Source organism: Scleropages formosus, chromosome 17, assembly GCF_900964775.1.
Source record: "Scleropages formosus chromosome 17, fSclFor1.1, whole genome shotgun sequence".
NCBI lineage: Eukaryota > Metazoa > Chordata > Actinopteri > Osteoglossiformes > Osteoglossidae > Scleropages > Scleropages formosus.
This window is the reverse complement of record NC_041822.1, coordinates 17,724,738-17,738,427: the sequence shown is the minus strand read 5'-3', so window position 1 is coordinate 17,738,427 and position 13,690 is coordinate 17,724,738. Positions and strand designations below refer to the sequence as shown.

Sequence of the window (13,690 nt, the reverse complement as noted above, 5' to 3'; positions counted from 1 at the left end):
TCCATCTCTGAGGAAGGGGAGGGATTGGCAATGGGGGGGGTCGCGGTTGGAAGAACATCCTGTCCAAATGCTAAATCTTCAAAAAAAGACAAGAAGCAGAGAAGCAAAGGCTCTTCGCTGTCCTTGACAGCAGGAAGTGAACGTAATGACGCGGGAAGACTCATGCCTTTGTACCTGGGCAGCCATCTGCACTTGCCGAACCTACAATGTCTTGAATACGATCCAATATAATAATAATACTTCCAGGACCCCATTAACCCCAACTGTGAGAAAGAGACTAAACCTGCAGCTGATTTTTTCTTCTTTTTTTGCTGTGGGCTTTTATGTCGTCACTGCACGGAAAATGGGGACACAAGTGTCCAGTTTAGGTTTTGCTATATTTATTATGTTCGTCAGAAAGACAATAATTCTCAAGGGTAGATCTGAACAGTTAACGCTAATTTGTATTGAATTCTGCTATTTTAATGTGACCCTTACTAATTAGTGAAGCTTTTTTTTTTATATATATTAATCATTCTTTATCTGAATGACTTTGTACAAGGCAACTAATACTCTTAGATAGTCAACTTTATCATGATTTACCCATTTAGACGGCTGGGTAATTTTTGCTGTAGCAATTCAGGGCAAGTACCTTGATCAAAAGCACTGGGGCAGGACGTGGGATTCGAACCAAGAACCTTCATAATACAAAGTAGCCATTGTAACTACTACACCACCATATATCCACCATATATAAGCCATCTCGAAAGTGCCTTGTTACCACTGCCAACCAGATTAAGTTCTACATCTTCACTGATCATAACTTTGTAACAAATAACAAACATATATTACAGAACACAGAAAGGAGGGCTAATGATCCACAAGAGCAGCGGTCTGAGAAATATCCCATTCCAAACACTAAGTGGTGAAAGTGGTTTTACGAATGGGTGACATGGTAAATTAAAAATATTTGCTGTGGTTTCCTAGTCTAGCCATTCCCTTGATCCATTTGCATACCTTTCTAGCAATGAGAATGAAAAATGCTTTTAGCAGCTTTTCAATAAACTATGACTAGTTTGCATTCCCTCATGTCAGGACAAGTTGCAAAGTCTTTTGAAAACTGTAACAAACATTTTTTTAAATCACAGGCAAAGATACCTTGTCGTTACTATTATGGATTTTTTTCCGAAGGGAACTTCAAGGGCACATTAAAGAACCGTCACACTAAGGGAGATGTATGTTGCTTTGTACAAGAAAACATCTGTCAAATCTATAAATGCAAACAAGTGACTTTTTTAAAGGAGTCAAAAACAACAACACGTAACCATTATAAACAACAATATGCAAACACTATTATGAACATGAAATCTACTAAAAGTACAACAGACTCAAACAATACAACACATGGTGGCAGTGGCATTTTCTGCAGATAATACTCCCTTTCCAAGTTATATTTCTGGTAGTTTTTTGGATTAAAGGACCTTTTTTTGAGAGAAAACAAGCAGTAATGCCCACTAAGTGTAGGAAGAATGAACAAGACTCCAATTCAAAGACTCACAGCGAACTCGCTCTCCCACGCTTTGACACGCTAAGCCAATGAGAAACTAGGCGAACCGAATGAGACGCATCATATCTGAACTGTCTGAGTGTGTAGCATGAGCGTTTGGAAAGGAGATTTTTGCTTTTTGTTTCCTTCCTTGCTGCACCGTTTGTCTGACTTTCAACAGGTCTGCTCGAGACTGATTCCGCGGGACGCTGGGACTCCTCCTCAACAGGATCTTGGAGCGGAAGACAGGGAAGGGAAGACACAACAGGGGGAAAGCTCCGGTTTGGCTGAACAACGCAAACGATGAGCTTACTAGCCAAGACAAATGAAAGTCACACTGCTGGGAAACTACAATAAAACAGAGCCACAGCTGGTACAAAAGAGTATGTTCAAAACACAGTTAAATTAAGATTTGTAATATCGTCTGGTCACGGTGTGTTGCCGCGTTTTTATAAATGTGCAATTGGAAGAAGAGTTTGACAGGAACAGCAGGAGGAAGGAGTCTGGTATCGAGCTCTGATCTATTCCTCCTGAGATGCTGGGAGAGGCTGGCCTCTCGCTTGAGCCCCACCCAATCCCCCCCCACCGCGGCCGCGCTCACCATAGGAAACGCTTTCCGCAGGCACTAATTATAAAAAGGCAGGGATAACAAATGTTCGCCCAAGGAAGTTTTGCGCTCAAAGTAGGACGAGAGGCGACACGGTTCCGTCTCAGGTGGGTTCCCAGCTTATTTTTAAAAGTGATTTTCTGGAACGGCAGGACGAGTTCCAGATACCCCGCCCTCCCATATCTCCCCCTCTCCCCGCCTTCACAATGTCAGATACATGGGGGTCTATTCTGAGCTCGGCTCCCAGCGAGGCTGCTGATGGGGCGGGGCCATCGCATGGGCGGGGACTGCTGCCGATGCGGCATGTAGGTCAGTAAGGAGGACAGGCGCAGGCCTCCTTTCTGCTACAGTCACCGCCGCTCCGACACATGCGCAACGCACTCCTCTGCTACAGGTGTACATCCTCCTACCGTGCAAAAAAACGGAGGGGGAAAAAAAAAAAAAAAGAAGTGAAAAGAATGATAGGGACTGAAAAGGTAAATGTGCTCACGGGGACTAGCCTCTGACAGAATCATAGGGAGTGATATCAACCCTGGAATGAAATTCTGTGCAAGTTTTCCCATGTAACGCATATAACAGGTCTAAAGAGAGCAGCTCATATTCAGGGAAACCCGGTCCAGAGCTGAAAACACCAGTTTAACTCGCTGAGACTTTTGGACATAGCGGGCACTAAAATCCATTCTCTGAGATAAGGAATCGGGGGACATTAAAATGAACTATTTATCAGCAGGCTAACATAAACTGCCCGATCTGATTTATCAAAACAAAGGGAAAAGATACACAAAGGGTCATTGTGACAACAGAATAAAAGATATTAACATTAGGTAAAGCAAAAAATGTGCTTACCTTGAAAGGAAGGGACTTGTCACTGGAAGGGCTTATAGGTAATGAGTGGAGGCTACTGGCAGGACTCGTCTCGACGCTCTAGGAGTGAGAAAGTAGCAATCAGTGAAACAATTTACATTTATTCATCTGATGCTTTTCTCCAGAAGTGACTTACAATGTTAGTCTACCTACAATGATTTACCCATTAGTACAGTTGGGCAATTTTAGTGCAGCGAGTTTGGGTTAGTACCTTGCTCAAGGGTACTACAGCTGGGTAGAATCGAACCTGCAACCTTTGGGTTCAAAGGCAGAAACTGTAACCAGTACACCACCAACTGTCCCTGTCATACATGTACCACATATCTAAAATTCATTAATTTACATATATATACACACACACACACACACACCTATACGTATGTGCACATACATACATACATACACACACACACTTTTATATATAAATATAATAATTGTTGTATAAAATTCTCAGGCCCCACATACTAGCTCATCTAGGCTCAGTAAAGGATACATTTAAAACCAGTTCTTGAAGAAGCAATGAGGCTCAGGACCCCCAAAACACACAGCGGTGACTTGCCCGTCCTTTGCTTTAAGCTGCGCACTTTGCCAAAGCACAGTTTCCATTACAGTCGGAAAATAGACAACCTTACGCTGAGGTGGAGCCAGTGGAGGAGGAGAAATCCATCTTCATCACCCACTGACAAATGTGGCTTTTTAAAAGAGGAAAAAGCCAACTTTTAACCGCTGTTCATTTAAATTACTTTCACACAGGATGACCCCATGCATTCATTGTGACTTCCATGCTGCGCCGCTGCTGTGCCGCACGGGCCCGGCAACAGCATCGGAAAGGAGGGAAAACCGAAGGCGAAGAAAGGGAACGAGGGACGTATGACCCCTAGAGGTGAGTACCTGAGAGCTGACCATGGGGTCATGTCCAACTCCAGCACTGCATTTTCCCCACATTCGCTGGGAAATTAACTTCATAAATAAGCCAGGATGTATGCAACCTTTCTGGACACTACGGCCAATACGGAGATTACAACACAAACATATAAAGAAAAGAAGTGAAACCCAAGGTCAGAAGTCTGGCAAGTAAAATGCAGAGAAAGTGATTAAGTAATTTTGCTTCTTCTAAGTGGGTGGTTCACATACAATGATGGATGATGTAAAATTTGCAAGTTAATGAGAGCATGGGGTCAGCAGCGAGGACAAACAAGAGCCTCTTTAATATTCATGTTCTTCTGTTGGGTGTTCTTGCGCGGACCCTCCGTCACGGCCGATAATTGCTCTTTAACTTGTGGTTTTTCGAAGGTTTGTCACAGTGTGTGTTTACGTGCACGCTTGTGTTTGTGTCCAAACTGGAAGATGCCACATTTTTTCTTTTTTTTTTTTTTTTTAAAATCACTGGTCATCTTGTCTGCAAACCTCGCAATAACACGTTTACAGGGATAATAATGCAAGCTCCTGCCAGAGGCGCAGCAAAGCCACTGGTGACTGGTGGCAAGAAAACTGGGCTGCTGGTCTGGACCAGAGTGAGCAGGACAGGACCCAGGTGCGCCGGGCTGAACGAGAACGGCCGCATTGCTATGATCGCACTCCGTCTCTGTGTCTCACATACATATGTATGTTTAAGCACATGGGACAAGCTGTCACTCAAAACACAAGCATCGTCATGTGCAACGTTCGAAAGCTCTCACCCAGACAGACGAAAACAAACCCAATTTTGAAAAACTGCAATTAACGCCACACACATTAACAAAGAAATACGGTATGCCTGTTTCACCATGACCTTGAGTGGTTAACAATAGTGAGAGAGCATGTGAAGTTTTGTGTATCAATTTACAGTTTATAATCAATACATGACTTAACATAGATTATATGTTTGTTAGAAAAGCCAATTTAGAAAAATTTCTGAGCAAATTTTGTGAGCAAAATTAAATCCAAAAAAAATGAAGGAAAAAACAAATCAACAAAGAACAGAAGAGACAAAACATAGCTGTAAGACTTTCTCCAGGGTACATCATCAGGGCCCTGTTGGGATTCAAACCTCAAAACATTTCGGTCCTAAACCCTGCACTACCAGCTGCAATTTTACAGACACTGTAACTGAGCAAAGCAGCAACGTGGGGAATGTTCCAGAATGGTAATGGGCACTTCGTAATGATTTTGCAAAATTTCAACAACACAGATGCAGAGCACCAGCAAGCCTGACGGGTATAAAGAGCAATTTGAATTATCATTTAATAACCCATTAGACAAATAGCTGATTATGTTTATTACAATCCAGAAGTAATTTCATTTTGTTTTCTCTGGCACTTCAAATACTGCAGCGCCATCATTTCTCAGTTGAAAACCTCCTTTTTTTTCTTACTTTAAAAAAAAAATAATAAAACAAAAAAAAAAAAGTATGTTTCGTTTCCACTTTTGCTGCATGAAGTCGGGAAAATGCAGCCAAAAACACAGAGAATGGTGACAAAGTGCACCTCTGAGGTCTGCGGCGTCCCTGACTAATATACAGCACAGGCGAGTAAAAGTGTCCTGGATTTGCCCCGTTTGTCTTCCAGGCACTGCCGCGAGACAGGACCACCTGTGCTTCGATCTCCCACACTCCAGATGATGGATGCAGCGCCCCGCGCCAAGCCAAGGCAGAGCGTGAGGCACCTGCGATGATGAAGCTGCGATCATGACCCTGGCGACCACTACAGCGATGGCCTTGTGAAACACCTGGGAAGCAGCCATTCAGCTGTGAAACACATATTGTCACTGGGAACCGACGACACCCCCCGTGAAGCGCTTACTGCGAAGGAGGATTTCCTTCTGGAATCAACCCAATCTTGCCCATCTTTGAGGCAGGAACCAGAAACCTCAGATCAGATCCACCCCGTGAGGCATAAATGGATCCTGCGAGGTATGAGGGGGCGTTTTTGTTTTTATTTATTTATTTATTACCTCCTGTAGCGTCCTCCTCAGGCGCAGCAGCAGGGTCTTCACTGCCGTGCAGTCCTGCAGCATCAGTCTGAACGGCAGCCCCTCCAGGCCAACCAGGTCTTCGTCTCGCGGGAGGCACCAGTCGGCAGGCAGCAGGGAGGTGGGCCGTGCGGGGTCTCTGCTGGAGCCCTCCCTGCAAACAGGACCGCATTGACAGGCATCAGGATCTCTGCAAGAGGAAGCCATGCATCGGCACTCATTTCGGCAAACACGTGGCAGGAAAACCCCTATTGTTGGTAGTTTGTTGTGTGGGAAGCGGAAAGTGCGAAGTTTGCTTTGGGTGTCAGATCAAATAAGGCAGGACAGTTTATTTAGCGCTTGCAATGAATGATTTTGTGATAGACTTTTCAAAAAAAAATTATTCAGCAAAAACCAGCTGCACCAAAATTTTCTAACCTTAAGGTTACATATTTCACAAGTGGCCCAAAAACTTAACTAAATTGCCAGATGCGCATGAGAAATTTTGTCGCGTTTTCCCTTTTTTTTTTTTTTGTCCGTAGTCAGAGACCATGAGAGGCATGCGACAGGCAGCCGGCAGGAAAGCAAGGCATGCTTGCAGCGAAAGGCCGGCGGTTAACAAGGATTTCACAGAAAGAGCGCCGCACAATATTTATTGCTTGAAAATGTCACTCCCAAACTTGTCAACACTGAGCAGCGCTGCGTCAGTGCAGCCATGCAGCACTGGCCAAGAATCAAATCAACGCCATCACCTCTTGGCCACTAACCCAGCTTTTTTTTTTTTTTTTTTTTTAAAACCTCAAAGCTCATATCTAAATTATGTTCTATTACTCTAAAGGGAAGCCTCACAGTGCATCGGACTGACATTCTGGTGTTTGCATTTTGTGTGTGCTTCCAATACTGTAAACAGCATGGTAGCGGGCCATCGCCTTGCAGTCGAAACACCAGAGTCCAAAGCAAGGTACTTATGCTGTAAAACCCCCGGTTTTAATCATCCAACTGTATAAACTGGTAAATCAACATAAGTTAGCTGTTGGGTAAAGACATCCACTAAATCAGCTGGTACTATTGTCTGGACAGCTGTGGAGTGCAGGCGCTTCTGTTTCAATCTCCTCTCCACTAGCTCGTACTCCCCGCTCGTCTCCGAGTCTTCACACCCAGTTTACGTCAACTCCCAACGACACCTCTTTCAAGCTCCCAGGCTGCCGGCTCACTCTCTTTCATACCCACAGACGCACCCCAAACTAAGTGCTCCCGCGCCTGTCTGTTAGAACTTGTCAACCGAACCATCTAATGAGCGGCCATTTTAAACAGGTGGTCATAAAGACGGATAGTCAAGCACCGGGCTTCATTAAGCCTCTCTGCGCGGCGAAGGGTCCATCAAACAGGAAGAGGCTCCGCAACTGGAGAGGAGATTACAGCCATATCTCCCACATCAGCCGCAGCTTGAGAGAGGTGCAATAATTGGGAACAAAATGTCAAACACTTGCATTCCAGTCATGCGGAGCCATGATATACTCTTTAAAAGATGCTGCCCTTTCTTCCCCATTTCTAATCTTTATTTCTCGTGCCTCCTTATGATAATGACCTTCATCAGGCAGAGGAAAAATATGCAGCACATCTCCTCAGACACCCAAAGATATCACAGGGGTCAGAGATGATTAACCGGATGTACAAATACCCAGAGCTTTCCTTGCCCGGTGTGAGGTTATAATTTATTACTGTCAGGGCATCGTATTTTCATGTCTGTGATTTATGTCACTAATATTCCTCGGCTGCAAGGATTTAAAAAATTAAAGAAAAACAAATCAAGGGCTGTTTCTTATTCAACGCTCCGGATTTTGATTAAGTTCATCATTTTGAAATGCATCATGGTCGAGGATTTCTAAATTCAGAAACTCTGGGAAAAGAGAGCGACATCGCCCTTCAGGAAAAACACTAATTCATCTACGAAAACAGATTTTTGCCAATTGCGAATCCAGTGTTTCCTGGCTCTTCTCTGTCCTTCCAGATTTTGGGAGAAAAACCAACTCTCCACCAACTGACATTTACAGATGACATTTACTAACAAAAAACATGATTAAAGAATCCTGAACTTTTTTCCCGTCTCTTTACGCAGAGAAGCGTACTGGAGGCTGGTGTACAGGCAGCTGACAGCTGGTACCCTCCTAGTGAAAAAATCCCAGCCACAAGAAATTTCACAGGTTTCTCATTAAATACCTACGCTCTGAACCGTCTAAATTGTCTCCATGCTATATTCTGTGTTGTCGCCATACCGCTGTAGCATTTGAACTTCATATTTGCATAATTTATGCTTCATGTGTTAAGTAGAGGGGGTGCGGTGGCGCAGTGGGTTGGACCGGGTCCTGCTCTCCGGTGGGTCTGGGGTTCGAGTCCCGCTTGGGGTGCCTTGCGGCGGACTGGCGTCCCGTCCTGGGTCTGTCCTCTCCCCCTCTGGCCTTTTGCCCTGTGTTGCCGGGTAGGCTCCGGTTCCCCGTGACCCCGTATGGGACAAGCGGTTTAGAAAATGTTTGTGTGTGTTAAGTAGTTTGTTGGGTCATATAACAAATATATAGATTGCGATGGAGAGATATGAAGAGTGTGAGAAAAAACGAGAGAGAGAGAAAAACAGCCCCTGAGACTTGAGAGCGCACTAGAAAGACAAGCAACAAAGAGCAGGGAAACAGATCAATACCGCAACTTCAAAATGGCACCCCATTTACACATCAAAATGGGCTTTCTGCGGTCGTAATTGGCGATGATAACACATTTCATACAGAAATAGGCACACGAGCCATGTTATTGGATTAGCGAGGCCGTCGGTTTCTCCGTGCCCGCCGAATGAATCGAGAATCCCGCTACATGCAAAACAACAGCCAGGCGGCAGCCAGGACGAAAATGTGCGGCGTGCTGCGATCGAAATCGGAGGTATAAATTGTGCTTATTCACGTTACTCACATGCAGCTTCTCTCAAGGATATGCCAATGAGATTCACCCACCACAAATTCCTGTTGAGCGGCACTGGCGGTCCGTCTCAGTTCACTTACAATTAAGCGCTATGAATTTCTGTTTAAATCAAAACGTTGCCTTGGAGAAGTGCTGGTGGCTTCAACTTGAACTTTTTCAGAGCTTCTATTCAAAGTGGTGGCTCATGACTTCAGAAGGGTCCCTATAAGTGCGCTCAAACCAAAATACACACACAGACATAGACACAGACACACACAGGCAGTTTGAAACCGCTTGTCCCGAGCAGGGTCGCGGCGAACCGGAGCCTAACCCGGCAACACAGGGCACAAGGCTGGAGGGGGAGGGGACACACCCAGGACGGGACGCCAGTCCGTTGCAACGCACCCCAAGCGGGACTCGAACCCAAGACCCGCCAGAGAGCGGACAGAGGCCAAACCCTGCCGCGTCACTGTGTCCCCCGGCAAACCAAAATAGAATTAACATAAGTTACGGCTAACTTGGAAATGGTCGCAATATAACTAACTTAGTGAACATTAAGTGATCGCCTGCGAAATCGTGTCTTGAAAAACATTTGGAATTTTACAGTTTGGACTTATTTTATAATATTATACATAAATATAGCTGTTCTGAAATTCACTGAATAATTTAAGAAAAATACACAAAAACCAATACTTCAATTATCACAAATGAGCATGAATATTTTTCAGTCCAAAGTTAGTGGGTTCAGATACTGATGCATGTAATGCTTACACAAATTTCTTCAGAAACATAATTTATATACTTTTCTGCTATTTTTTTTCCTTAATATAACTGGTGTTCTTGGTAAATATTTAATTCAGGCCAGAAAGGGGAGGTTACTGTTGGTCATTTTTAAATCTCAAAAAAAAAAAAAAAAAAGTATATTCGTAACAATGCCCACATGCAGCCCTATGAAGCCGCATACATTTCTCAGACAAAAGATCAAACCTAAGGAATGTCGATTGCCAACTTGATGCTGAAAGCTGATGTACCATTTACCACCACCTCCAGAGTGAGGCATCAAGGCTGCTAAAAAGGCCGCCCCCGGTCCTGTAACTTCCATTTTCCTGTCAATGCCGCAGTACAAGTATATATAGGCAGTGGTGCTCCCTGAATACAAAGTACCACAACAGATCACATGTGAGCTAAAGCTGCTTCCTTATCTGAATCAACTTACAGTTTATACTGTAGTTCTACGTTTGAGAAATCTCTAAAGCCGAACACATTTTTTCCATTTATTTATTTTGTGGAATCCATTAAAAATACACCCAAACAGAAGAGAAACATGGGATAGCATTAACTTACTGCCACAGTGTTCATCACAGCTCTTATCTGATGCTCATGATTTCTGATGATCAAGAGGCAAGATGAAGAACCAATTGCACTTCCTCATGGGATTGAGACTATGTTTTCTGTCATTTTAGTTTAAATTATTTCATGTTTTAATGACGTTGTTAAAATTATTATTAGAGCTAAACAAGGCCCTCAACTTATGAACACCATCAGGACCGAAAGTGTATTCTTAATTCAATTTGTTTGTAAATTGCCAACTTTTATTACTACGGTTAATAACAGAAGAAAACACAGTTGAAAACAAACTAATAAAATGAAAAATTGTCATCTTCTTAAATTTGTGACTTAAAAGGACTGTTACTCAGGTTAAATGTTTTGATCAGGGCCCTTTCCTAGGACTTAATTATGCAGTCTTTTGGCTACCAGTCCATCCTTAACCACTACACTCTGCGCTTCCCCTAAATTATGGATGAAACTATCATGGCCATAGGGTCTGAGGGTCCCAACATTTGAATGTTTACACTCATCATTTAAGTAGAAAGTGTAACAATTTAACTTTATTCAAATCTGCACAGAATCTGGTGGTTATTCTGCACCCAAACAATAAATTATCAATACATTAATTCATAATAGATAAAGGCTGCCTGGCAGCATGCAGCATGACCCACTTCTAATGACCCATTAGTGCCCACTTGGGTTCTGCACCACAGTGCTGGACCTCTGACCAGATCAGATGGCGATAGCAGTGCCACATGTAATGCTTTAGTATGGCGTATTCTAAGCAATCGCTGGTTAAAAACTGAAAAAATACAGTGGCACATTCACAGAATAGCTCTCTTTATGAAGAAGGAATTATTGCCTATAAGGCTTTGTTTAAAAAAAGAAATGTTTATGCTGAAATACCAATCTTTGAAGAAAAACATTTCGAAGACAGGCATACCTTGTATGCATAACTGCTTTTTTATTATAAAGGGATTTATTTAAGTAATGAACATGCTAATGACTTGATGACAAGTTAATAGCTTCATCTAGCAAGCCTGCATTTGCCGTGAAATAAAGTGAAATCATTATTTATTTTGCTCGGAGTTTTACCTTGTACAGTATGTAAATGAGGAAACATTGGTTTCATAACTATAAAACTAACAGCCTGAAGAATGTGACTGCTTGTCACTTCACCTAAACAAACACGATGCCGCCATCCGCAACACGATTTGTGTTAGACATGATTAACAAGAACGTGGTCATTCAGAAAGACATCAATGCCTTCGGCTCAGCTGCGCAACCACAAACATGATTTCAATTAGAATGAATTGAAAGTAATCAAATAGTGTAGTGGTTAGAGCTGTCGCCAGGCCCTCGAAGGACCAAGGTTCAAATCCCACTCATTCTGTAGTGTCCTTGATCAGCCTGCTCCACCCTGAACTGATACAGTAAAAATTCCCCAACTATGTAAATGGGTAAATCACTAAGTAGCTTAGCATTTAACCCTAACACTGTGAGTCATCTTGGATAAAGATGTCAAAGGCTCAAGGGAAAAAAAACGCGAATATATTTCCCACCCACATTGTCACCTTTCTAATATATTACTGTAGTAAACTTAATGGAAATGTCATACAAACTTTTTCAACCAAATTTCAAAGAAAGTAGCTACCATTCCTAAATTTCTATTATTAAATATATAACATGTTTTTATGAGGTATCTGAATGGAATATCTCAAGGGGTCTGTAACGTATATGAAAATAATCTGATAAAAATAAAATGTACACTTGTGAATTTACTTCAAAGCTAAGGTCCATCAGCCTTTTTCCATAGTTCTAGTCCACAATCTCATCAAATCTCTTGACACCAAAATGGACCAAAATTTATTAAGAATCAGCAGGGGAAATGGTTTTCATTAATATTTATAAATCTGTTACAGTAATCCTTTAATGGAAACATCTGTCACAGTAAAAGTACCCCCCGAAAAGTAAACACTTTATCAATTTATTCAGCTGAATGTGTACAAATATCACACACAGAACATATTTATTTAATTCTGCCCACAATTCTTTGAATCTTAACTGTCATTTATCTTATGATGGCATTAAAGATAAATGCAACACATAATCATGCGCAACATTAATTCAGTTTACCACATAACATCAAAGTACAATTGCTGCATTTTTTAAATGCATTTTACATATGCTAGGCCTCCCAATATTAAACAGTGATGAACCAAAAATTACACTGTGGGAAAAGAGCCGTTGATTTTCTCATATTCAAAAATGATAAATTATCTAGAAATCGATTTGCTCAGTGGTGGCCTTGAAGGCAAGGCAAAGCCATTGAGCGCTGTTGCACGTCTGGTGGCCTCGACTTCCGTGGGTAAACACTAACAGAGAATCACCTTAAAAGCTCCCAGCGTCAATGCAGGTCCAGGGTACAGGCGGGAACATCTCAGACTATCTTTGAAACTTATTGATTCCCACAGCCCACAGGCGGCAGTAAAACTTTCCATAGCAGGTATGTTATGTGCCACTAGAGGTATTTTTTAAATAAATTACACACAGCTTCAAGTGTGTGTTCTCATAATGACTTTTAGCACTTCGCAGTCTGCATTGCGTCGGTCTCTCCATCATATTCTTTCTTAACTTCCCTGTGGAGAGGGAAGCAAAAAAGTGAACCTACTGGCTGAGCTTGGGGAAGAAAGCAGAATGGCGAGTGTGCCTGCGGGTGGCGCACAGAACTCCTGGTGCCTGTGTTCCTGACATCAAGGGGTGGCCTTGGTCTCCCTCTTCAACGATGAAGGTCTGGTGACTGAACGACAGGCACCTTCATTTCACATGAGAGGACGACTGGGAAGCAGCCAAAGGAAATATGACATTGAAGCTGTCCCACAACTCATGTAATACATTAAAACCTACATCCTTAACGTTCTTCATCATCTTTGATTGTTATTCCACATTTTCCAGACAGTGGACACAATGTCAGTTTTTAAATGTATTCTGAACACTTGCGTGGAGCCAGGAGCTTTGAGGCTGAAGTACGTTGTGGTAATAGAGCTCTGACTCCATCTTTCAGGACCTGGAGAGGCTCATAAACATCGACACAAGTTAAACAGTGCGAATGATATAAACTGAACTGCTGATCCAGGGTAACAAACAGGGACTTGTTTAGTTACTCAGACTAACTTGACCTGAAGACATTGAACAACTGTATAAACTCAAAAGAACTTAACATTTATTCATATAGATATATATTCATTTAGCTGATGCTTTTCTCCAAAGTGATGTACAATGTTAAGGTTACAAGCTTACAATTATTTACCCATTTATACAGCTGGATAACTCATATATATTATATATATTTTAAATGGAGCAGTTTTAAGTGGCTTGCTCAAGGGTACTACGGCTGGAAGCGGGGATCAAACCTGCAACCTTCGGATCCAAAGGCAGTAACTCTAACCACTTTGATACCAGCTGTCCCCAAACAAAACTTTAACTGCAGG

The 13,690-nt window shown here is 42.5% G+C and overlaps 1 protein-coding gene across 5 annotated transcripts in view; it reads right to left on the bottom strand.

Annotated features, from left to right (window-relative positions):
- Nucleotides 1–13,690, bottom strand: part of ccser1 (coiled-coil serine-rich protein 1) — an 88,909-nt gene that overhangs the window by 36,418 nt on the left and 38,801 nt on the right. For all 5 annotated transcript variants that reach the window (XM_029259445.1, XM_029259447.1, XM_018758445.2 and 2 more), the window contains exons 6-7: nt 5,928–6,099; nt 2,979–3,056 (exon numbers count right to left, since the gene is read on the bottom strand). In XM_029259445.1, the coding sequence (XP_029115278.1) occupies nt 2,979–3,056; nt 5,928–6,099 (250 nt within the window). The remainder of the gene's footprint in view (nt 1–2,978; nt 3,057–5,927; nt 6,100–13,690) is intronic.